General features: G+C 42.4%; 1 protein-coding gene across 4 annotated transcripts; it reads left to right on the top strand.

The window, feature by feature from the left end:
- Positions 1 to 137: 137 nt before the first annotated feature.
- Positions 138 to 26,773, top strand: LOC131736354 (CD48 antigen-like). Of its 4 annotated transcripts, none has more exons than XR_009328093.1 (6): positions 138 to 300; positions 20,446 to 20,775; positions 21,188 to 21,448; positions 22,086 to 22,215; positions 23,025 to 23,101; positions 24,835 to 24,895. XR_009328093.1 is itself a non-coding variant. In XM_059021869.1 (6 exons), exons 1-6 carry the CDS (start codon positions 249 to 251, stop codon positions 24,931 to 24,933), a joined length of 945 nt encoding a protein of 314 aa, XP_058877852.1. In that variant the 5' UTR covers positions 138 to 248; the 3' UTR covers positions 24,934 to 26,773. The 4 variants fall into 4 exon arrangements, 3 of the variants coding, with proteins under 3 accessions (XP_058877852.1, XP_058877853.1, XP_058877854.1); XM_059021869.1 differs by having other exon boundaries at positions 22,086 to 22,211; positions 24,835 to 26,773; XM_059021870.1 differs by lacking the exon at positions 23,025 to 23,101 and having other exon boundaries at positions 22,086 to 22,211; positions 24,835 to 26,773.

Raw genomic sequence — 26,773 nt, 5'->3', positions numbered from 1 at the left:
TTATCACTAATATAATAAACCGACTCGTACAATTATGTATGTAGGTGTGTCTCAAAAGTGTCGCTTTCCCCCCCACCACCCAAAAAAACCCCTAAAAAAACAAATTGCCCAGAGCGAAACGGAAAACAAAGCGTGAAGGGGTGTGTCTTTCTAGGACCCGCATCAGTGGGGAAGCGAGCGCTCTGAGTACACGGAGTGAGGATCAATCTTTCTACTCTGTCAATGCAAAGAAGGGCACATTTAAAACCATGGAGTACAGCTGGAGAGGAATCCGCTTTCTCTGTTTCATGGCGGTTTATGGTAAGTCGTTTATCCTGTAGGATAGGATAAGGACATAACGGTCCTGTATTAAGTTGTGCAATAATGTTGTTTTTAAGGGGGGCGGCTCAGGTCACAGCTGTTCTGTTTGTCTTCATTTATCGGAGACTGCTAAGCGTAGAAATGACAATAAAAATTAAAAAAAAATGAAATGGTGTTATCATCCTTTATACCAAATATCATGTCAAAATATTCAAGTCTGCTTTAATATCCTTTATACAAAATATAATACTCCGTAGCGGTACCTATATATATATATATATATATATATATATATATATATATATATATATATATATATATATATAAACCTGTTCTTGGCTTCTTCGTTTTAAAATATATTTATTTAGTTTTTCTAAGAAGGAAAACACATCTTTAAAAGTACTCAAGATACAGAAAATACGCGCTTTAAATCGTATTGCAGAATATCTCTTCTGTAGCGGATGCTGACAATAATACAAAAGCTAATACAAGCTGGATGATTTAATTATTATTTTACAAAATGAATATACTGAAAATAATATTAGACAAACTCCCTTTCATTGTCCTTTTAATAGGGATTTTATTACAACAAAACAAGACTGTGTCTATAAATGGAAACTATTACAATACTGTGTAATAGTCTTGAACAAAGAAAACTACGCAGTGATCTGATTCAAGCATTCAAAATCCTAAAAGGTATAGACAATGTCGACCCAGGGGACCTGAAAAAAGAAACAAGGACCAGGGGTCACCAATGGAGATTAGATAAAGGGGCATTCAGAACAGAAAATAGGAGGCACTTTTTTACACAGAGAATTGTGAGGGTCTGGAACCAACTCCCCAGTAATGTTGTTGAAGCTGACACCCTGGGATCCTTCAAGAAGCTGCTTGATGAGATTCTGGGATCAATAAGCTACTAACAACCAAACGAGCAAGATGGGCTGAATGGCCTCCTCTCGTTTGGAAACTTTCTTATGTTCTTATCCCGAACGTTGTTTCCATCAAAAAATGACAAACATTTCTGCTGTTTTGCAACGGGTGCAATTTATATAAAAAGTGGCAGAATAACTATTAAGTATTTAAATGAAACCCATTTGTTTAATGCAAATTACAGTTTTTACGTCATTTCAGGATGTCAATCAATGGACAGGTGGGATTTCAAAGGTAGTGAAGGCGGAGAAAAACAAAACAGACGCGCGTTTCAGGAGACAGGGTGAAACAAAAGCAGATCAAATATAGCAAGCACGACAAAGAGGGGGAAAATTAACACCTCAAAACTCCCCGGTTTACAGGCGCAGAAGTTTGAAAGCACGACGCTTTAAGATTTAGAATCGGTTCGGTTGTTGTCTATAGCGTCAGGAGTTTGACCAGGAGTCATTCATAAACAGCAGCTATCGATAATGAGCTGATAGAAACCAGGCACGGGCATTCAACAATTAAACCACAGTGATAAACAGCACGTGTATTGCGAGTTTCGAGGGTAAAGGAGTTTATTTCTCAAACTGACCATATATATATATATACACACACACACAGAGAATTGTGAGGGTCTGGAACCAACTCCCCAGTAATGTTGTTGAAGCTGACACCCTGGGATCCTTCAAGAAGCTGCTTGATGAGATTCTGGGATCAATAAGCTACTAACAACCAAACGAGAAAGATGGGCCGAATGGGGCCTCCTCTCGTTTGGAAACTTTCTTATGTTCTTGTATATCTATAATTCTCGTATGTATAGACAGCTGGGAAATACTGTAGATAGATAGACAGATATGAAAATACATTATAAAAAGGAACTTGATAAAAAAAAGGAACTTGATAAAAAAAAAAAAGTTGACAATCTCAAAGTTGTTAGAGTTGCGTTCGTTATGAAACTACAATTCTGTCCATCTTCTGTTAACTGTAAATTATTTCAGCTGGGGGGGAGGGGTGTTGACCTAAGCTAAGTGGGCTTTGTTGGGCATCGTTCCGTTATGATCAGTTGATATTGCGTCATGTAAACAAGGTCTCAAATTTAAAACCACGCGTCGGAAGATGCCGTAACCGATAGGAAACCAGCGAGCACGTTTTCAGAAGCCGAGTCACACCGCCCTGCTGCTCTGCACCGAATACTGACGAGGAGACCGGTCACCAGAGATGCCTTCCGACACCTTGTGGAGTCGAGGCCGCCTCAGGACCGTGACCAGGGCAATGCGATACTGGTATTGTAATACACTATTAATGGTTGCTGTCGTTGCAGTGACATGAAACCTTGTGTCGTTTTCAAAGCCAAGGCGAGACTCTCCTCCTGTTCAAGACTAGAAATGCTCTGAGCAGAAACTGAGAATCTAAAGAGTCTGCGGCTGGAATCGAATTCCCTGCTAACAACAGCCATGGGGAGCATGGCTGTTTTGAATTGCAGAACCGAATTTCTCTCCTCTCTCTCTCCTCTCTCCTCTTTCTTTCCCTTCTCTCTCTCTCTCTCTCTCTCTCTCATATTCTCATATATATATATATATAAACTAGGCGTTTTCCATTTAAAACGATTCTCTCTCAAGAGCTTGCGAAATAGCATTGTAAACCACTCTGTTTTTATCGGATTTATTTTCGACTCGGGTTCTTTATTGAAACCTCGAGCTCGAGCTGTGCTTCCAAGCAGCAAGCTGAGGTAATGCAACCAAAGAGATCCAATCAAATGAGGCTGCATCACATTATTCTTATTATTCTTATTATTATTATTATTATTATTATTACAGAATAGTGGTCTCAGAGCGATTGTGTAATTGTGAAGTCTTCTGGTTTGAGATGGACGGGCATGCAGTGGTTATATATATATATATATATATATATATATATATATATATATATATATATATATATATATATAATACTTTCATGTGAGATCATTGTTATATTGGTGGTTGGAGGGTTTTTTTTTTTTTCTTGGGGAAGTTCAGTCCATTCCTTTCAACTGTCATTCGTAATTCCCCCAGGACTAATGATCACAATATGAAAATACATCCCAAATAACAACATCTGTTCTCGAGATAACTGATCTTGTGATGTGTGGATAACACATTTATTCAAATCTCCCTTAATCGTTACTGAAACAGCGAACAATGACTTGACACAGTTTTTTCCCTCGGGGTGCATCTTGCTAAAATACACTGCAGTCGGTCAACAGGAAGGAAGCGCTGATGTGTTTGTCACAAGCATCTGATAAACGGGTTCAGAGCGTCTCTTAACCCCGACGCGCCAGACCGCTCGAATTCCTGTGCCTCCGCACCGATGACACGATCTCTAGTACGGGATAGCCGCGGGGCAAAGTCCAGGCACAAAACAAATGGTAGCCGTGTCTCCCTACGTGCCAATTTTCATGATACACTTTTAAAACGTCACATACAAGAAAAAACACATGGGCAGCAGTGTGGAGTAGTGGTTAGGGCTCTGGCCTCTTGACCGGAGGGTTGTGGGTTCAATCCCCGATGGGGGACACTGCTGCTGTACCCTTGAGCAAGGTACTTTACCTAGATTGCTCCAGTAAAAACCCAACTGTATAAATGGGTAATTGTATGTAAAAATAATGTGATATCTTGTAACAATTGTAAGTCGCCCTGGATAAGGGCGTCTGCTAAGAAATAAATTTATATATATATTCTGCTCAAAGAGCCAGCTGCCCAGCGTTTCGATATGTTGTACATATCTTTCTCAATATGCTTTACCATCCATGAGGTATTTCTAGGTGTTTGACGGCACGACAAATCCATTCAAATCCATGATTCATTCTTACATGATGTCATGGTGTTCTATATATCGTGACGTCATTCTTTAAATCTGTATTCACTCTAATTAACATTATTTTCTATAAACTTATATTTATATTATCGAAATATAAATATACATAATAGATGACATGATTGGAAACGGCCGCGTAATCCCTTTCTGTGGGTACATGGAGTTTTCATTTCTCATTTTAAGATTGTCAGACTACCAGCGCTAAAACACAAAGCGGTCATATTCATGCCCGTATATAGTCATTCTATTCAGGGAGGAAAGAGTTGATGAGAAACTATGCTACTGACAGTATGAAGGATTGAGGTTTGTGTGTGTCTGGCTGCCTGTGTGTGGTCTGTGTGTGTTTTTGTAGAAGATATATATGCATTCAGAGCAGATGGCAGTTGCTCAGCCTTTGTGAAACGGGTCTGTTGATAGAAGTACCGTTTTTGTTGTTGCCAGACAAACACCTGGCTTCCGTTGTATTGTAACCCGGCAGCAGATGAGCGATTAAACATGCTAGCCACCTGGCTTCATAATAATCAAGTCGTACTTTAAACCCATCATGGGTTTTGAATCTCTATAAAACACTAACTAATAGACTGTATTCATAAAAGAAGTGTGAAATGCAGGGGAGGGGCGGGAGCTACTTCCCCGCGAGGTTCCATCAATCACACCGATACAGCTTGTTGATTGGCTGTTTGTCTGATTGGCTTCCCTTCCGCTGAGAAACGTCGGCTAAGAAATAAATAATAATAATAATAATAATAATAATAATAATGAGATTGGCATCATCAGTTACAACGGAGAATAGATTCAATCTGGGTCATTTAAACCCCACATGAATTCACACGGGGGGGGGGGGGGCTGAAGAGGAAGGCGCTGTATATATCTATATTCAGGTGATCTGTCTGTGGTAGGCCGGTGTTTCAAAGGGTTGCTGTTCCTCGTAATCAATCACTATAGTACCAGGCAAAATCAGGTTTAAACGTCATGTCCACTTCTGTTTATATAAAAGCAGAAGTTATAAACAAAATGACAAGCCCAATGAGAAACTACCCATCTAAAATAAGTGTCCCACAGTAAAAGCACAGCAAAGTGTAATAAAGCATAGGGAAGCATTGTAAAGCTCAGTGAGGTGTGGTAAAGCATACGGAAGCATTGTAAAGCACAGAGAGGTCTGGTAAAGCATAGGGAAGCATTGTAAAGCACAGAGAGGTGTGGTAAAGCATAGGGAAGCATTGTAAAGCACAGAGAGGTGTGGTAAAGCATAGGGAAGCATTGTAAAGCACAGAGAGGTCTGGTAAAGCATAGGGAAGCATTGTAAAGCACAGAGAGGTCTGGTAAAGCATAGGGAAGCATTGTAAAGCACAGAGAGGTCTGGTAAAGCATATTAAAAACAAACTATGGTACACTAACCCTTATAAAAGTTTCCCCCACTCCCCCATCCCCCACTCTCTCTGTGTTTAATTCCTGTCTCCAGGATATGGGTGAGGTTTTTTTTTCCTGTTTAGTTTTCCGATAATAAAACAAACATCAGACCCAGGGCATCTCGTTAGCAATTAAAATAAAATCATTAGCAATTAACTGAAGCAGCCTGGCGCAACAGTGGTCATGTCCACAGGGAATCTCATGCCAGCAAGACTGAAAATCACATCAGTGTTGCTCTCAAGGCCCAGGGGTCACAAGCAGAGATGAGATAAAGGAGCATTCAGAACAGAAAATAGGAGGCGCTTTTTTTACACAGAGAATCGTGAGGGTCTGGAACCAACTCCCCAGTAATGTTGTTGAAGCTGACACCCTGGGATCCTTCAAGAAGCTGCTTGATGAGATTCTGGGATCAATAAGCTACTAACAACCAAACGAGCAAGATGGGCTGATTGGGCTCCTCTCGTTTGGAAACTTTATTATGTTCATGGCTTTAGTTTCACAACTCAAAGTGTGGCTGTGAACCTTGCTGAGCTAAAAAAAAAAAAAACGTTTTAAGAAGCCCCCAGGCTTTATTCCAGTTGTATCTGATCCAATGTAACGTTAGGGTTTTTATTTTTTATGTAAAGCGGTAGTTCCACATGCTGGCGTTGTGACACGTTTCAGCTGAAAAAAAATGAAGAAATACAGACTTCTGTAAAACCCCAGGAATATTTTTTTAAAGTACAGTGTGAAAAAAAAGAGAACAAAAAATACTTGATCATGAATTGGAGAACCAGAGAATAAAATACGATCGGGAGCTGGTGTATTATTAAAGGCTTTATCAATTATTTACTGCATAACAGATGGTATCCATTATCACAGGAAGGGCAGTGCTGGCTGTGTCAATAACATTTGCATCGTGGCACGAAAGCAAACACATCATCCTCGCTCCACAGCAACGAGGACTGTCCTCGGGCAGCAGCAGGGTGTGTGGCTCTGACAGAGAGTTAGCAGCTGCTTTTCAGTTCTAGCTGCACTGCCATATTGTATTGTGAATCGGTACAGCCCTGGCTAGGACTACAGCTCCCAGCATGCCTCTGCACCCGCGGCAATGGCGAGGGATGCTGGGAGCTGTAGTTCTTTAACTGCAATGCGCTGGGCTGAGCTGTATTACATTGTTTTTGCTCAGTCTGTGTTGCTTTGACTGTGAGTTCAGGAGCTGCTCTTCAGTTCTAGCTGCGCTGCCATAGTTATTGTATTGTGAATCGGTACAGCCCTGGCTAGGACTACAGCTCCCAGCATGCCTCTGCACCCGTGGCAATGGTGAGGGATACTGGGAGCTGTAGTTCTTTGCTGCACTGCGCTGGGCTGGGCTGTATTACATTGTTTTTGCTCAGTCTGTGTTGCTTTGACTCACTGCTCGTCAGTTCTAGCTGCGCTGCCATAGACGCATGTAACGCAGGCTGTAGTTTGTATTGTAGTTAAACTACAGCTCCCAGCATTCCTCGCCATTGCCGCGGGTGCAGAGGCATGCTGGGAGCTGTAGTCCTAGCCAGGGCTGTACCGATTCACAATACAGTAACTATGGCAGCGCAGCTAGAACTGAAGAGCAGCTCCTGAACTCACAGTCAAAGCAACACAGACTGAGCAACAAAAAAAACTAAATAAACACAGTTTCTGAGTGACTCCAATTGCTCAGAAAGATCACGAATGTCAGGAACAGAAAATGTTTTCCAACTCTACTCCTAAAAGCCTTTTCAGTACGTGCAAGCTTATATCAGCAGACTATCAGAGAGAATGATCTTTGTGTGGGTCGACTGTTGAGGAGAAGTAGCAGGATTTAATGCAGGGGGGTGAGGGGGAGGAGGGGAAGAGAAGTCTGTCTGTTGACTGAGGCTGCTTCTCTGCTGCTCTGTGGTCAGCTGGCTTGTCACATTTCTTGCAGCATCGGAAAACCGCGTGTCATAGCGTGAGACAGAGAGACACGCGTGGTCACCGCTGTGCTGGAGTTGAGACACTTCCTCTATTTTTAAGACCCTGTGTGGTTAGCTGCGAGTCAGACTCAGGCGATAGGTATCCGAGCTTTGCAAATCCTTTGATGTTTGCAAAACCTCTTTAATCAATTCAGTGCAACTACAGCTGCAGTTTGATCCTATTGATAGCCATAACAGCCCCTCTTCTCAAAGTTTACTGCTTTGGTATCCCCTCTGGTAAAAACACAGCACAGTGTAGTAAAGCACAGAGAAGATAATGAACCAGCCCCCTTCTCAAAGCACAGTGAAGATAATGAACCAGCCCCCTTCTCAAAGCACAGAGAAGATAATGAACCAGCCCCCTTCTCAAAGCACAGAGAAGATAATGAACCAGCCCCCTTCTCAAAGCACAGTGAAGATAATGAACCAGCCCCCTTCTCAAAGCACAGTGAAGATAATGAACCAGCCCCCTTCTCAAAGCACAGTGAAGATAATGAACCAGCCCCCTTCTCAAAGCACAGTGAAGATAATGAACCAGCCCCCTTCTCAAAGCACAGTGAAGATAATGAACCAGCCCCTTCTCAAAGCACAGTGCAGATAATGAACCAGCCCCTTCTCAAAGCACAGTGAAGATAATGAAGCAGCCCCCTTCTCAAAGCACAGTGAAGATAATGAACCAGACCCCTTCTCAAAAGCACAGACAAGATAATTAACACACCCATGATCTTTTTTAACATTTTCATTCTGCGTCCTCGGGGATTCTATGTTTTTGTTCAGTGGCTAACAGTGCTGCTTTTGTACGTGTGGGAAGTTTTCAGTAGCTGAGAAGCGGCCTTCAGAAGAAAAAAACAGGAAATCGCATCTGCAAACAGATTGTGGGTCATTTTGTCAAACAAAGACCGTTTTGAAATCCAAATGAAGGGTTGTATTCTGTGACCCTGAACCTGATAACGCAGCACACAGACCTTCATTTATTAGACAGCATTCAGTGTCATATTAAAATTGTTGGGCTTGAGTTTCCAATTGAGTGTTTGAAATGTTAGAGAAAGGGGCTTGATTCCCAGTTCAATCCAGGCTCAGCCACCGACTCCCTGTGTGTGTGTGACCCTGAGCAAGTCACTGAACCTCCTTGTGCTCCGTCCTTCAGGATGAGACGCCAAACAAACGAGCTCCTATTGGAAGTGACTCTGCAGCGGCCACTGACTCCCTGTGTGTGTGTGACCCTGAGCAAGTCACTGAACCTCCTTGTGCTCCGTCCTTCAGGATGAGACGTCAAACAAACGAGCTCCTATTGGAAGTGACTGCAGCAGCAGCAGCAGTTGTTGATGATGCAGAGTTCACCCCCCTAGTCTCTGGAAGTCGCTTTGGATAAAAGCGTCTGCTGAATGACTGGAAGGCAAAGGCATTAAAACGTTTCTCTGCTAACTTCTTTATCAGTTTCTTCTGGTTTTGAGTTTCTGATCGGGTCAGGTGCTGGGTGATGAAGGGTTAAACATGTCTGTTTGACATTTCTTTTTTATGGTTTATGGTTGAAGTTACCCATTGATGGAAGCCTTCCGTTCATTTTAATATGGAAATAATATGCAAATAAACTGTAATAGGGTATTTTGTTCTCCCATTAGATGAATGTATCAAATTAATATCAGAGTCTATTATATATTATAAAGACATTTCAGAGGGCTGGATCGCATCAATATCAGGGTCTAGTGCTATATATTATAAAGACATTTCAGAGGGCTGGATCGCATCAATATCAGGGTCTAGTGCTGTGTATTATAAAGACATTTCAGAGGGCTGGATCGCATCAATATCAGGGTCTAGCGCTGTATATTATAAAGACATTTCAGAGGGCTGGATCGCATCAATATCAGGGTCTGGTGCTATCAATAGTTTTTATTATTATTATTATTATTGTTAATGCTTCAGTAAAAAGTAAACTATTGCTGGAACGCTCGCTTTGTGTTCTGTCTAAATATTTTTTTATATTTAACGTCAAACAGAATTTTGCCCTTTTGACCTTGAATTGTTGAACTAGAACTGACCACAGCTCTGGTTGCTACACACACACAAACACACACACACACACACACTGACACACACACACTGACATGCACGCACAAACACACAGACACATACACACACACACATATCACTGGCTTCATTTAAACACATGCCAATTATTCAAATTCTAATGACCTGTTTAACCACAGTTTTCAACAGTCTGTGCAGCATTACACAACACTACTGCTGTAGGCCAACTGTAGATAATAAACAAAACCATTTATATTCAGGGTTTCATTTTTTATATTTTGAATTCAGAAATGGGACTGGCTTACAGAGAACATCGCTGAGTGTTATTTGTGTTTTTTCTTTCTTTCTTTATTTTTCTTTTCGAGATACACACACGAGATAATATCAAACCAGTTTAAGGTCATGGGAATAGAAATATAAATTTAAAAAAATCCCTTGGCAGGCAGTCTTGTGATCTTCGTTTACACAACAAAAGACTGTTGTCTTCTCGGATTACACCAGCGGTTCGTTGCTGTGGGAAAACTTTTTTTTGAAGGGCAGAGAGTGAAACGTCGATTCATCGTAATTGTATAACGTTTCCATAGCGCTGTCTGCACGATTTTACACAAACACACACACACATACACACACACACACACACACACACACACACATACACACACACACACACAGACACACACACACACACACACACACATACACACACACACACACACACACACACAGACACACACACACATACACACACACACACACAGACACACACACACACACACACACACACACACACACACACACACACACACACACACACACAGACAGACAGACAGACAGACAGACTTTGGAATTTACTTCCACATTGAATGAAACGATATTACAGAAGCCGACGCTGTCCAGGGGAACTTTGACTACAGAAAGGGGAAGTAACTCTAACAGCCTTGTGTTTGAGAGGGCAGCAGTGTGGAGTAGTGGTCAGGGCTCTGGACTCTTGACCGGAGGGTCGTGGGTTCAATCCCAGGTGGGGGATACTGCTGCTGTACCCTTGAGCAAGGTACTTTACCTAGATTGCTCCAGTAAAAACCCAACTGTATAAATGGGGAATTGTATGTAAAAATAATGTGATATCTTGTAACAAATGTAAGTCGCCCTGGATAAGGGTGTATGCGAAGAAATAATAATAATAATAATAATAATAATAATAATAATAATAATAATAATAAGAGAGAGGAAACCCGAACAGCAAAGTTTATCATGGGTTTATTATCCGCCCTCGCTGGTTATGAAACTCCACGCAAAGGGGATTGTGAAAGGATGGGGTCAGTAATGAGACTTTACAGAGCAAGAAAACCAGGCATGGTGACCACAAATAAATGATTCAAACACTGCTAGGGAGTGGTCTTCACTACAGGTTTCCCCATCTCTCCAAACTCCCTCTGTTACCCGCTACTGAACTCTGCCCTCCCTTATACAAAGGGTCTGGCTTCCTCTTATACCACGCAGCTGGGACTGGATCAATGATCTCGTATTTAACCCCATCCCTGCCCAACTTCAATCGAAAATGTATGTTTTTTTTTTTTTTAAATACACACTGGTTTACATTATTATTATTATTATTATTATTATTATTATTATTATTATTATTATTATTATTATTAGTTTATTTAGCAGACGCCTTTATCCAAGGCGACTTACAGAGACTAGGGTGTGTGAACTATGCATCAGCTGCAGAGTCACTTACAACTACGTCTCACCCGAAAGACGGAGCACAAGGAGGTTAAGTGATTTGCTCAGGGTTACACAATGAGTCAGTGGCTGAACTGGGATTTGAACCAGGGACCTCCTAGTTATAAGCCCGTTTTTTTAACCACTGGACCACACAGCCTCCTACATGTGTGCTTCCTCTGCCCTGGTCATGGGACATTGACAGTTCTATGGCAGGTATCCCTGACAATTCTAGGTTGATAATCCTAACAGGATGTGTTTACTTTGCTGGGATAGTACCGGTACAGTTATTTTGTTTATTGGTTTAGACAGACAGGATGTCCTGACAAAGTCAAATAGAAATCACTCCCTAGTAGCAAACATTAGCCTGCTTATGCTATCATCTGTATTTCCAAAACAAGTGCCCATATTTTCTCACCTCAAGTATTTTTCACCTTTACTTGAATTGGGGGGATGTTTGCAGAACTTGTATTTTGTCTTATAACAGTTTTACAGCGAAGTCTAATAAAGCAAAGTGAAGCACATAGGGAAGCATTGTAAAGCACAGAGAGGTGTGGTAAAGCATAGGGAAGCATTGTAAAGCACAGAGAGGTCTGGTAAAGCATAGGGAAGCATTGTAAAGCACAGAGAGGTCTGGTAAAGCATAGGGAAGCATTGTAAAGCACAGAGAGGTCTGGTAAAGCATAGGGAAGCATTGTGAAGCACAGAGAGGTCTGGTAAAGCATAGGGAAGCATTGTAAAGCACAGAGAGGTCTGGTAAAGCATAGGGAAGCATTGTAAAGCACAGAGAGGTCTGGTAAAGCACAGGGAAGCATTGTAAAGCACAGAGAGGTGTGGTAAAGCATAGGGAAGCATTGTAAAGCACAGAGAGGTCTGGTAAAGCATAGGGAAGCATTGTAAAGCATATTAAAAAGCATGGTGAACTCAAAGTAAAAATGACAGTGTGTATCGAATCCTCTGTAGACCCGCACGGCTGATTTTTAAGTATTTTTTTAACATTCATCGCTGCTCAGAATGCTGAGCACAGAAGCTATTAGAGTCATTGCCATCTGTGGTTTAAACATGCAAACGATCACGTGGAAAAACAGAAGACAGCTGTCGTTTGTGTAGGGCTTGTGGCGCGTGCAAACATTAAACATCAAACATTATTCATTTCTTATGCAGGGTGACTTACAATTGTTACAAGATATCACATTATTTTTTGACTAGACTAGACTGGAATTACATTGTAACTGCAGTTTAATATCACTAGACTGGACTGGAATTACATTGTAACTGCAGTTTAATATCACTAGACTGGACTGGAATTACATTGTAACTGCAGTTTAATATCACTAGACTGGACTGGAATTACATTGTAACTGCAGTTTAATATCACTAGACTGGACTGGAATTACATTGCAGGGCTGGTAATCAGACTCCTATTGCACAGCAGTGTCACCCAATCCAGGTTTTACTATCAGCTTGATCAGCCCCCAGTGTGTCTAGGTAACAAGCTCAGGTGTGTCTGATTATTAAACTCCTAGTGAAGCCAGGAACGGATCAAACTACCATTATTTCCATTCCTGTTTTGTAATTTTTTTCCACCAGCCTATGTAATGGAAACACTATAAAATGAACTGGATGCTTCTAAATATAGCTCAATGTGACCTGTGTGTGATGAGCAAGCAGGCAGCACCTGGCCTCCACAGAGACACAGGTACGGTGATTTTTAGATTCAGCAGTTGGCTTGTAAGCAGACTCTCGGTCAATTAGATGTGGTGTATAATTGATGTGGCACATTTCTCTCTTCAATATCTCCCTCAATGGTTCAGAGTTGCTCAGCTGATGAATTCTCACCTGCAAACAATGCTTCTTTCTGACTGTGAACCGGAGGCTTTTTCAATGGTGTTGTTCTGTGTTAAAGTTTAAGTGCTGAGTTCTCTGGTAGAAAGGTGATTGGCTCTCTCGGGAGTCTGTTAATTTGGCTGTTATTATTATTATTATTATTATTATTATTTATTTCTTAGCAGACGCCCTTATCCAGGGCGACTTACAATTGTTACAAGATATCACATTATTTTTACATACAATTCCCCATTTATACAGTTGGGTTTTTACGGGAGCAATCTAGGTAAAGTACCTTGCTCAAGGGTACAGCAGCAGTGTCCCACACCTGGGATTGAACCCACGACCCTCCGGTCAAGAGTCCAGAGCCCTGACCACTACTCCACACTGCTGTTCCTAGTGTAAGCTTCGATTTCTTCTTTTAAAAGAAAAATAACAAGCCAGTCTACTTCAAGTAGTTTTTCAATCAAAATGTTCAGGGGCAAAGTAAATCGCACGCGAGGCGGCTGGTGGTGTTCTGAGCTGCCCTGGCACAAGGATGGCACATCTCAGCTGGCGATGTAGTTTATCTGAGACCACATGGCATCAGAGGTGAGCCAAAGAAACGACTTTGTACGGCACGGACACACAGCCGGCTGATGTCATTTCCTGGACCAAATGTGGTCTTACTGCCCTGGCAGGATGCATGGTGCTAACATCTGCGTTTCGTTTTCACTCCACCAAGGTCAAAAGAAACCCACATAAAAAAGGAGTTACACTTCAGCATCAATCATGAATTGCTGTCCTTAAGGAGGCACAGCCTTTCTGAATCGTGTAAGATTCCAGGCATTTCAACAGAAGTAATTAGCAGCTTGATATGATATGAGTTTTGTTCAATTCTCACTGATGGAAAAGAGCCATAAACCCACGCATTGCAAGCTCCAAACAACAAGACCAGAGATCTCAAACTGCTGATGTAAACCAGGAACGTACAGCTTGAGTTTAAGAGTTCAGTAATTCTGCGTTCATTCGGAGCTTACAGGAAAATCACACAATCTTCAGAGACGAGAGTTTGGGTAATTTCTCACTTCTCATGCAAAATGATTACGATTTATATAAAACCTCACACCCGGGTTTGAAGGCGTTCGGGAGAACTGTTTCCATCGCAGCGTGAAGGTGGAATTTGATAAGATTACCTGCTCTGGTTTTAAAGATGGTATTTAGGAAGTGTGTTATAAAAACATTTTTTTCATGGTGTTATAGGTAAGGCTGTAGTATTTTTTTTCATGGTTATTATTATTATTATTTGTTTATTTAGCAGACGCCTTTATCCAAGGGTGTGTGAACTATGCATCAGCTGCAGAGTCACTTACAACTACGTCTCACCCGAAAGACGGAGCACAAGGAGGTGAAGTGACTTGCTCAGGGTCACACAATGAGTCAGTGGCTGAGGTGGGATTTGAACCGGGGACATGGTTATCATGGATTTCATGATTGAAATCTACCCATTGCCCCATTGTGTAATATGTAGATTTTCCTGTGAAAATGCCTATTCTTGAAAGCCAACGTTTGCCTGATTGAGGCGTTGCCTGTCACGCTGCGTTCAGGAACCTGGCAGCCGGTTTAGTTTGCTTCCTTCCTGGTAAATGATTGAACACACGACTGCGCAGAGCTGCACGGTTTCTTTAAAATGCCTTCAGTGAAAAAAGACCACGCTATTTATTTCAGCTTTAATGCATGTTATGTTTAATCGCAAAATATCTTGAAATGCTTATTTTTAGACCGTGAAATAAGCATTCTTTTACCGTGTTGGGGGACGAAAACACACAGCCCGAGTTATGAAATGTCACTTACTATTGGATTATATGAGAATTTCTGAGACCCGATGGTCAGCGAGTGTCCTCCGATCCCCAAGCCCATCGCCTCTTTATAAACTCCACAGCAGATGTACGCTACCGCCCCCTGGTGGACAAAAGCCAGCCCTGCAGGCGTCTGAGCTCACTTGGCCAGTAGGGGCCGCTGCAGTGCGGAGAAATGACTCGGTCCCTTCTGGTTTTGCCCTGGAACATTTCTGTTGTTAAAAAGGGGGAAGTGACTGATGGAACAAATGGTTTTGTGGTATGTGTGTGTGTGTATATATTTCCGTTTTTTGGGGGGGAGGAAATGAAAAAGTCTGGAAACCTAATTTAAAAACAAATGATAATCAAATTAGGGGAGTTTGTGAGGAGGAAACTAAATTGGATGTGTTTAACCGTCAAGGAAATAAGATCCTATCAGCTCTGGGTGGACCTCGTTACACGGGCTTCCGGTACAGACTGGAGCTAATTTTGATCTCCCTTCTCCTTTCCTAATAAGGCGTTGCACAGTCTTGCTCCAAACAGCTAAAACAGCTTAAGGAATATTTATAAGGGCCTAACTGAAACGTTGCTTATTCCTAGTTTGGTAATATTTATGGGACTTTTATTGTGTGTGTGTCTGTGTGTGTCTGTCTGTGTGTGTGTTTGTGTGTCTCAGTGTGTGTGTGTGTGTGTGTGTGTCAGTGTGTGTGTGTGTGGGGGGGTCAGTGTCTGTGTGTGTGTCAGTGTGTGTGTGTGTGTGTGTGTGTGTGTGTGTCTGTGTGTGTGTTTGTGTGTCTCAGTGTGTGTGTGTGTGTCAGTGTGTGTGTGGGGGGGGGTCAGTGTCTGTGTGTGTGTCAGTGTGTGTGTGTGTGTGTGTCTGTGGGTGTGTGTGTGTGTGTCTGTGGGTGTGTGTGTGTATGTGTCTGTGTGTGTGTGTCTGTGGGTGTGTGTGTGTGTGTGTGGGTGTGTCTGTGTCAGTGTGTGTCAGAGTGTGTGTGTGGGGGGGGTCAGTGTGTGTGTCTGTGTGTGTGTCTGTGTGTGTGTGTGTGTGTGTGTGTGTGTGTGTCTGTGGGTGGGTGTGTGTGTGTGTGCTTTGGTGGGTGGATTTTGAATTATCTAAACTGTTTGAGTTGCTGTTTCCTGTTATTTGAATACTCCAGGCTCTTGTTTATATAGGACCAGATGGTTTAAGAATTACAGCTAGAAAATGTTACATACGCCCTTTGAGTTATACTGGAGGTTTTTTGTTTTTTTTTACAGTAAGATCTGCAGCACAGTAACAATTAAAGCTTTATTCTGAGTAGCAGAAGTACGCATTTAAACGAGAAGCAATTACCGTTTTTTTGTTTGTTTGTTTTTGTAAGTTTGGCATAGCAGGCTGGGCTGCAGTGAATTACAAGGCTGTAATTGCATCGAGGGGTTCTGGCGACGTCCTAAACCACGAGAGCGATTCATGATGAATTCACCAGAAACCTGAGATGCGATTATCGGTTTGTTTTTTTAAAAAAATTAAGTAATCGTGAATTATTTTATTATTTTCTCACAATTTGGCATATCCAATTATTTTTAGGCTCACCTCACCGCGCTGACTCGGGAGCGGCTAAGACGAACACACGCTGTCCACTGAAGCGTGTGACGTTAGCCGCCCGCTTCCTTCCACGCTGCGGACTCACCGCGCAGCCGCCTCAGAGCTACAGCGTCGGAGGACAACGCAGCTCTGGGGCAGCTTACAGGCAAGCCCGCAGGTGCGCGGCCAGACCACAGGGGGTCGCTGGTGCGCGATGAGCCAGGACACCCTGGCCGACATTAACCCTCGTTCCCACCAGGCGGCGCTCGTCCAATTGCGCGCCGCCCCCCCTGGAATAATAGCCTAGACTCGAGCTTTTCGCGTCTCTCAATCACACGCTGAGAAACGCGTTTTTTTTTTCTTTGAAACAACTAAATGGGCTTTGAAATCGTAAGTTTGACTTTTTCATTTCAAAGCAGAAGCGACTCCTCTTTGTAAATACAGTCACGCAGAACGATTGTGATAAAGTGAGTCCGGCAGAAAATACTTTATTTTTTCATGACGGTTTTAATAAAAGATGAGGCGCTTATTAACGTGTTGCGATGTCGTTTGTACGTTCTGCTTGTAAATCAAAAAAATATTTTTTTAAAGCCCATTTAGTCTTTAATTGTTGTGTTCTTTTATTCAGTGTAGTTTAATTGGGTTTCTCTTTCTATTGGTGCTGCACTATTGAGATGTACCTGTAACTGGACCTGCCTGGGGGCACAAAGTGACTCAACTGTATAAGAGAATTCAGTTTGTTTGTGTGAAGCTGATTATCTTCTGCTCTGTGGTCAGATCGCGTGTCGCATTTCTTGAAACATCGGAGACCACGTGGAAGAGCGCGACACAGAGAGACGCGTTGGTGTCGAGACAGTTTCTCCATTCCAGGACCCTGTGTGGTCTCTCGTTGATGCTATCTGAGCTTTGCAAAGCCTTTCATGAAACTCGTGCAACGTCCCACTGTACAAGTTTCCACCTAGTAAAAGCACAGCAAAGTGTAATAAAACACAGAGAGGTCTGGTAAAGCACAGGGAAGCATTGTAAAGCACAGAGAGGTCTGGTAAAGCATAGGGAAGCATTGTAAAGCACAGAGAGGTCTGGTAAAGCATAGGGAAGCATTGTAAAGCACAGAGAGGTCTGGTAAAGCATAGGGAAGCATTGTAAAGCACAGAGAGGTCTGGTAAAGCATAGGGAAGCATTGTAAAGCACAGAGAGGTGTGGTAAAGCATAGGGAAGCATTGTAAAGCACAGAGAGGTGTGGTAAAGCATAGGGAAGCATTGTAAAGCACAGAGAGGTCTGGTAAAGCATAGGGAAGCATTGTAAAGCACAGAGAGGTCTGGTAAAGCATAGGGAAGCATTGTAAAGCACAGAGAGGTCTGGTAAAGCATAGGGAAGCATTGTAAAGCACAGAGAGGTCTGGTAAAGCATAGGGATGCATTGTAAAGCACAGAGAGGTCTGGTAAAGCATAGGGAAGCATTGTAAAGCATATTAATAAACATGGCAAACCAGGGTAAATTCACAGTATAAGAATGGGGAAAATGAAAAAAAAAAAAAAGTGTCCAGTCTCTAACAAACTCCATAGCTGACTAATAGAAAACTGTATCAACTTTTCAGTTGTGCAAATGAAGCCTGCCTTTACCAAGAAACTCCGCCATGCAAACAGCTAGAATGCACTGAGGTGTAGTTTGAGTTCTGTGGACAGGAATCGATTGACCCTCATGATTTATGACATCATCAATCTCTTTCTCGTCGTCCTGTTCCATGTAAATGATCGCCAGCGTATTGATTATGAAAGGAATTAATCAGGTTTGAAGTTGGCATGTTTGGAGAGGGGGGGAGGGGGGCGGGGGTGTTCTGTGAAAGGAGGTTTATTTATAACACCATTGTGAACTCTATTCTTGCGGTCTGAAAGAGAGAGCTAGCATTCTACTGTGGTTGGAGCTGCAGTGTTCGATAATGAGGCCATTGCTCAGAGACCGAAGGGGTTTGGGGTTTCACAGTGACACAGGAAACGCAACAGAACTGTGTGAGACAAGAGCCCACGCTTGAGTACCAGCAAATTATTATTATTATCATCATTATGAATTAGTCAGTCACTGTTAGCGACTTCCTGAGACTAGAGGGGTGAACTCTGCATCATCAACAACTGCTGCTACTGCAGAGTCACTTCCAATAGGAGCTCGTTTGTTTGATGTCTCATCCGAAGGACGGAGCACAAGGAGGTTCAGTGACTTGCTCAGGGTCACACACACACACACAGGGAGTCAGTGGCTGCTGCAGAGTCACTTCCAATAGGAGCTTGTTTGTTTGACGTCTCATCCTGAAGGACGGAGCACAAGGAGGTTCAGTGACTTGCTCAGGGTCACACACACACACACAGGGAGTCAGTGGCTGCTGCAGAGTCACTTCCAATAGGAGCTTGTTTGTTTGACGTCTCATCCTGAAGGACGGAGCACAAGGAGGTTCAGTGACTTGCTCAGGGTCACACACACACAGGGAGTCAGTGGCTGCTGCTGAGTCACTTCCAATAGGAGCTTGTTTGTTTGACGTCTCATCCTGAAGGACTGAGCAATAAATATAAAGCCGTCAATAATTCCAAAATCGATGAACCCGTTCATTGTTGCTGAAGAATGTCCTTACCAAGTTTCACCACAATCAGGCAAAAAGCCCTTGTAAAAGTTTATCGCTCTATTAGTTTACCCTGATTTTATTGCTTAATATAATTTACCAGACCTCTCTGTGTTTTACAATGCTTCCCTATGCTTTACCATACCTCTCTGTGCTTTACAATGCTTCCCTATGCTTTACCATACCTCTCTGTGCTTTACAATGCTTCCCTATGCTTTACCAGACCTCTCTGTGCTTTACAATGCTTCCCTGTGCTTTACCAGACCTCTCTGTGCTTTACAATGCTTCCCTATGCTTTACCACACCTCTCTATGAGGATAATAATGATGATCTCATCTGAACGTGCAGTAGAGAATGACAGTGAACACACGTTAATACTAAACAGGAACAAACTCCAATACTGAGAGGATATAAAGAAGCCCCTTTCTGTATCATTCACAGTTGGGTTTTGTTCCCTTCCGCAGACCCGGTTCCAGAGCCTCAGGTTATGCAAATTTGGGAAATACTGGACTATACTGAATACAAAACAAAAAAAATGTTTGCATACGAGAGTCCAGGTACTTTCCAGTGTGATCTGTCCTAATGTTATTACAGACACACATGTAGTGTTTATGAAACAGAAACCGTGCCCGCCCTGCGCATCTAGATCAGTCTGGATCGCTGGTGTTAGCTTTGAATGATGTCATCAATTATTATATATTAGCGGTGGGGAACAACAATGTGAAAATTGTATATCAATATCGATAAAACTGAAGTCTTCCAAAACACAGGAAAACATAATTATTATTATTATTATTATTATTATTTATTTCTTAGCAGGCGCCCTTATCCAGGGAGACTTACAATTGTTACAAGATATCACATTATACATTATTTCACATTATACAGATATCACATTATTTTTACATACAATTCCCCATTTATACAGTTGGGTTTTTACTGGAGCAATCTAGGTAAAGTACCTTGCTCAAGGGTACAGCAGCAGTGTCCCCCACCTGGGATTGAACCCCCAACCCTCCGGTCAAGAGTCCAGAGCCCTAAACACTACTCCACACTGCTGCCCTCTACAGTTAGATCTACAGTGACTGATTAGCAGTGCAATAGTGCAAGGATAGCGCATCAGCTGAGGAGCCAGTGACAAGGTGCTGAGGTCAGGAGAGTCCAGTGCAGACCAGGAGGGGCGGATCCAGAGATCTACAAGCACAGTCTAAATAGTGTGGAGGAGGCAGGGAGAGGCGGTCCTGAGGTTCTCCGTTAGCTGGTTCCACCACAGAGGGGCTGGGGAAGAGAAGGAGCGAGACGGAAGGATGGAGAGTGGAGGGTTTCATGGGAAGAGAGAGCCATCAGCACCTGAATTTCCATTGAGGTCCCCAAGCCCAACATTGATCCACCAGACAGTCATGAGCAATAAAACTTTTGTTTCTCTCTGATTTTAGGGACTTGCCTCTCTGCAGCTCAGCTTGTAACCCATCAGGTGAAGGGGATTGTGGGGGAATCGTTCACTTTTCCTGTGGAAATACCAAACCTGCAGCCGGATATAGAGGTCTACTGGAGATACGGTCCTGTGGATCCGGACTGGACCATTGCGAGAATTCAGAACGGGAAGATTGAAGTTTTTGAGGAGAGATTCAAAGCAAGGCTGCAGCTGGACGATATGAGCAGCTCTCTCAGGATTAATGGCTTGGAGAGAGAAGACAGCGGGATTTACCAAGTGGAGACAATCAGAGGAAACAGATTTACTAAGAGATTCAACCTGTCTGTTTACAGTGAGTATCATTCTGGGATGTTGTTTGCTTTTCAATAATCTGACCCTACCGTACTCCTTTGGTCAAACTTAGATGATAGTGTGAAATAACTGAACACGCCGAATCCTCACGGCATTTGGTCTTTCTTTCTTTCTTTCTTTCTTTCTCATTGTCTTTCTTTCCTTTTGTTATTTATTTTCCTTTTTTCTTTGCTCTTAACTTTTTTCTTCACTTTTATCCTTTACTTTTTTACTTTGTTCCCTTTTTCTTTCCCTTTATTTTTCTCTCTTTCTTTCTTTCTTTCTTTCACACTGCAATGACATTTGGAGTGGCTAGAGCGAGTAAAGCTGGACGTGCATTTCAGATATTTCATTTGCAATTGTGGACAGATAGCAGTTATCATTTTTATTTGATTGTATTTTCCCTTCCGCAGACCCGGTTCCAGCACCTCATGTTGAAAAGATCAACGGGAGTGAGGCGCTGGGTAACAGGAGCTGCACTCTGCTGTGCTTTGTGGGAAACGCCACTGAAGTGAACGTGTTCTGGATGAGAGATGGGAAGCCACTGAACACAACAGAACTGGATCCCTGGCAAGAAACAGAATCAGATTCCGTTGTCTTCACCTGTGTGGCCAGCAACCCTGCCAGCAACAAGAGCATCACTGTGACGCCTTCACATTACTGTGATGAGAAAGGTAAGTCTCCTGACTCTTCTCAGCAATCAGACCATCACTGTGACACACCTTCACATTACTGTGATGAGAAAGGTAAGCCTCCTGACTCTTCTCATCAGCAATCAGACCATCTCTGTGACACACCTTCACATTACTGTGATGAGAAAGGTAAGCCTCCTGACTCTTCACATCAGCAATCAGACCATCACTGTGACACACCTTCACATTACTGTGATGAGAAAGGTAAGCCTCCTGACTCTTCACAGCAATCAGACCATCACTGTGACACACCTTCACATTACTGTGATGAGAAAGGTAAGTCTCCTGACTCTTCACAGCAATCAGACCATCACTGTGACACACCTTCACATTACTGTGATGAGAAAGGAAAAGGGAAGTATTTGGGTTTTTTAACATGGTTGTAGGAAAGATTTGATTTCAAAGAGTTATCAAGATTTACTGGAGTAAGCCCCCCGATACGCAGGCCAGCGTCAGCGACGCACTGTTGGTTATTGAAGTGGTGACGCTGCACCAGTGAACACGCATTTCACCATCACCGACAGTGTGCCACTGACGCTGGCTGCTGGCATGATCATCGGCTGCACCAAGGACAAGGAGAGAGGATTTTAACTGGTTATTTATTTATTTTGGTCTTCAGGAGGTGCTGAACCCCAGATGAGTCCCGGTGTGATTGCTGTGATCGTGCTCGCTGTGATCGGAGTCCTGGCAGTCCTATCGATCACACTGTGTCTCAGGAGAAAGAAGACGGCGTTTGAGAAAGAAGGCAGGTATTGCTTTATTTGATACAATTACAACTTTCTTTATAACAGTTTTAACTGTATATTTTGCAGTTTTACCCGCTTTTCCATTGGCTGTTCTGTGCTTTTGCCAGTTTACCCTGGTCTCCCTTCATTTTTAATATGCTATACTATCCCTCCCTTGGGAACTGACGGATTGGGTTGGGAGATGAATTATTGAAAATATTGTGTTTACTCAAATTTAAATCGTGCCACGAATTCAAGTCGCATTTAATTCTTAATAATAATAATAATAATAATAATAATAATAATAATAATAATAATAATAATGCATGTTTAAATGACCTTTGTCGGTTTAATTTCCTGTCATCTGTTTAATTCGGCCCACGTTACTCCTCTGTCACGTTCACAAGCCAAAACAGCCTTTCGATTTGAGTCTCCGTCTGGCGACGCACGTCGGAGACGCTCCGAATTCACGTTCTGGTGCGCGCTGTTCCATTTTCTAGCGCAAACGACGGCTTCTCTTTTAAAAGCTGGCGTGAAGTTCACCGCGTTGCCTTTTTAAAAATAATATCCCGCTATCGTACCGATCATAATTACTGCAGTGCGCATGACTGTGTGTGTACAGTCAGCAGCTCGCGTTCAAACGCGCAGCAATAATTGAGAGGCGCTCCCTCAACACATTTTAAACGTTTATTTTTATATATTTCTGTCCAAAAATTGTGACTTTGGATTATAAAACTCAATTACTTTGTATGTAGCTCAGCAGAGTCCAGTACTAACGTGCTTCTCGGAGCGGATGTGTGTTTGTTGCTCACAGACATTATCTTGTCTTAAAGGTTCTGAGCGGTCCAGAAACTCGAGCGGTATCGTGTACGCAGAAGTCACAACCGCGCCCCCTGCAGGCAGTGGAGAGGTCAGTACCCCAGTATAACCAGCTAGCTCCTTTTCCACAATACAGGGTAGGATTTAGGGTGCCCGTCTAAATACAAAATTCAATGCCCAGATAAGGCTAATAGGGGAGGAGGCTGGGTGAGAACCAGCGAGCGTCTTAACCAAAAAAGGAGCCGGGCTCGTCAGCATTAGTGGTTTTAGAGCTTTTAAATCTCACCGGCAGGGGGCAGCGTCTGTAATGTGAGTGTATCACACAACACTGCCCGTTACCGATGCATAGAAAATGTTCCTGCTGTTTTTGAGTTTTCTGTATTGAAGATGTATGAATTAAGCTGTATTTTTTTTTTCAAGATATTTCACGATTTTTAAAACATTTATTAAAGCAGAAAAAAAAATTAATCACATGCTTACATTTTAAAATCGATCGTTCTCTCCAGAGTTATGAGACGATAGATGTTCTTAAATATTGAAATGTTTAGCAAACAAAATAAAAACATTAATAAATGTAAAAAAAAAAAAAAACCACTGACACACGAAATGTCCCTTTCTTTCGCTGGACAGAGCGATATTTAGTAGAACTATATTTCCCATCTTTGATTACTTATTTCTTAGCAGACGCCCTTATCCAGGGCGACTTACAATTGTTACAAGATATCACATTATTTTTACATACAATTCCCCATTTATACAGTTGGGTTTTTACTGGAGCAATCTAGGTAAAGTACCTTGCTCAAGGGTACAGCAGCAGCGTCCCTCACCTGCGATTGAACCCACGATCCTCCGGTCAAGAGTCCAGAGCCCTGACCACTACTCCACACTGCTAGATAGATAGATAGATAGATAGATAGATAGATAGATAGATAGATAGATAGATAGATAGCTTAAAATTGTATTTATAAATGCGACTGTATTAAAACCACAAGCAAGTGTTAGTTTCATTCTTAACGGATTTGTTTCACAGTAAAGGTGTCAGTTTTTAAAAACAAACAAACAGCTGCCTGACTTTTCAGACAGACAGACAGAGATCTTTGATGTCATTTATATTCTTCACTGCAAATATAGTATCAAACCACCTGGGATTGCACCCACGACCCTCCGGTCAAGAGTCCAGAGCCCTGAACACCAAACCATGCAGCTCTGCGCAGTCGTGTGTTCAATCATTTACCAGGAAGGAAGCAAACTAAACCGGCTGCCGGGTTCCTGAACGCAGCGTGACGGGCGCTGGCAAACATTTCCCATGTGTTAACTTTTAAGTGATAAAAAAAAAAAAATCAGAAATGGGAATTCACAGGGGACTACATATCACAACACAACCGGTAAATTTCACAGAAATGTCTCGTCTTTCTTAGAAATCCAATACGAGTTAAATAAACAATGTGTTTTGTCTCAGTGTAAACATTGCCTCAAACCACTTCCTTTGAGCTTCAGTGAATGGTTCCTTTTCACGAGAAGCCATATGATACATGCTTTCAAAACAAACCTCTTCAAAAGCCGGAGGTTCGGACCCCCCCCCAACATACTTCAAACACTGTTTCATCTTGTGAGTCAAAGGAAATGGATTTTTAATGTGATTAACTATAAAGGCATAAGGCCTTTCAGGAAATCCCATATAATGTAATAGGCAGTCTGCAGACAGAATGGCTACACACTTAGACATTACAAAGAGTCAGGGAATAACCTGCGGTAACGTCTTTAGAGATGGATTTCAGCACAACGCATTGCAGATTTGGATTTCCTGTTGTTTTTTTTCCACAGGATATACCAGAACTCGCTGCAGCTCGGCAAACGACAGCAAAGCTGACCACCATCTACGATGAACTGCGAACGCCCAGCTCCCAGAACGCACCGTGCTGACGCAGGAAGGAAACGCTTGCGTCCCTCAAATGCTTAGCCATGATGAAACGAGAGAGAGAGAGAGAGAGAGAGAGAGACACAGAGAGAGAGAGAGAGAGAGAGAGAGACACAGAGAGAGAGAGAGAGAGAGAGAGAGAGACAGAGAGAGAGAGAGAGAGAGAGAGAGACAGAGAGAGAGAGACAGAGAGAGAGGAGTGAGAGACAGAGAGAGAGAGAGAGAGAGAGAGAGAGAGAGAGAGAGAGAGATTAAAGTCCATTAAAAAGTATTCAATTTGAGAAATTTAAAGTGACTTGAAAATATTAAAGACCAGAGAAGTAATTTCAACTGTCTGGGAGGTGAGACTGTGTGTTTATAATCCAGCACACTCTGACTGTGTTATTTGGTCGCTCATAGTCATGCAAACACGCTAGATACTGCAGGAGCATTGGGGGAGCAATCCCATCTGTATTGACGTGGTAATTAATAGAGGAGGGGTCACTCTTATAAGCACTGTATATTTACAGCCGTATCAACTCCCATGCTCTCATAACCGATCTGTTTCAAATCAGCTGATTGAACGGGACGTTATCAAGGACAAATCATCCCATAGGAATGGGCTAATAGGTGCCTACTAGCCTCCTAACCCCTAAATCTACCCTCTACCCCTAAACATAATGTCTACCACTAACCGAATCTCTACCCCTAACCCTAATCTCAACCCCTAAAGAGAGAGAGGGAGGGAGCGGGCTAATTCACCTTCCCCCCCTGGAACAACATTTGAAGATTATTTGAAGAAACAACAAGAAGTTATTTTAGTTGTATTTTTTTGCAATCAGGTTTGGCGTTCTGAGCACGGGGTGATGTCTCTGCACAGGATGTATGAAGTGTTGGAATTCTGGCAAACGCTGCACTGTGATTGGTCGATTTTTGGGTCACACAGTCAGGGGAGCGCAGGGGTCCCCGAGGGTCTCCCCTGGTAGGTGAGGAAGCTCGGTCATGGGGTTTCAGGATACACGCTGAAGCTTCAAGGTCTCTGTGTGGGGAAATAAATACAAATGGGGGTCTGATTCCCATCCCTGCATTGTAACTGCAGTTTAATATCACTAGACTGGACTGGAATTACATTGCAACTGCAGTTTAATATCACTAGACTGGACTGGACTGGACTGGAATTACATTGTAACTGCAGTTTAATATCACTAGACTAGACTGGACTGGAATTACATTGTAACTGCAGTTTAATATCACTAGACGGGACTGGAATTACATTGTAACTGCAGTTTAATATCACTAGACTGGACTGGAATTACATTGTAACTGCAATTTAATATCACTAGACTAGACTGGACTGGAATTACATTGCAGGGATGTGAATCAGACTCCCGCTGCACAGCAGTGTGATCCAGTCCTGGTTTCACTAGGAGTTTAATAATAAGACACACCTGAGCTTGTTAGCTAGACACACTGGGGGCTGATCAAGCTGGTAGTAAAACCTGGACTGGGTGACACTGCTGTGGGATTGGAGTCTTACATCCAGCCAGGCATTGCTTTGGGGTCTTAAATGTTGTAAATATGATTTTATATATATATATATATATTTTTAATTCGTTCCTCCATTTCAGAAACCATGTTTCACAATTAATGTTTCCCCTTTGCTGTAGATTTTATCTTAAAGAGCACTTTGTTCATTTATTTATTAATTTCATTAAATCTATGTGCGCTGTGCGATCACTGCTGCCCCCTAATGGTCTTTTTGTAAATTGATGTTTTTATTTTTCATTATATGAAAATGTTGTACTTTTAAATAAAGGGGGGAGAAAATGAAATGAAAAAATAAATTTGCAAGAAACCCTAACCTGA

Source organism: Acipenser ruthenus, unplaced genomic scaffold (assembly GCF_902713425.1).
Source record: "Acipenser ruthenus unplaced genomic scaffold, fAciRut3.2 maternal haplotype, whole genome shotgun sequence".
Taxonomy (NCBI): domain Eukaryota; kingdom Metazoa; phylum Chordata; class Actinopteri; order Acipenseriformes; family Acipenseridae; genus Acipenser; species Acipenser ruthenus.
This window is presented reverse-complemented; position numbering and strand designations above follow the sequence as displayed.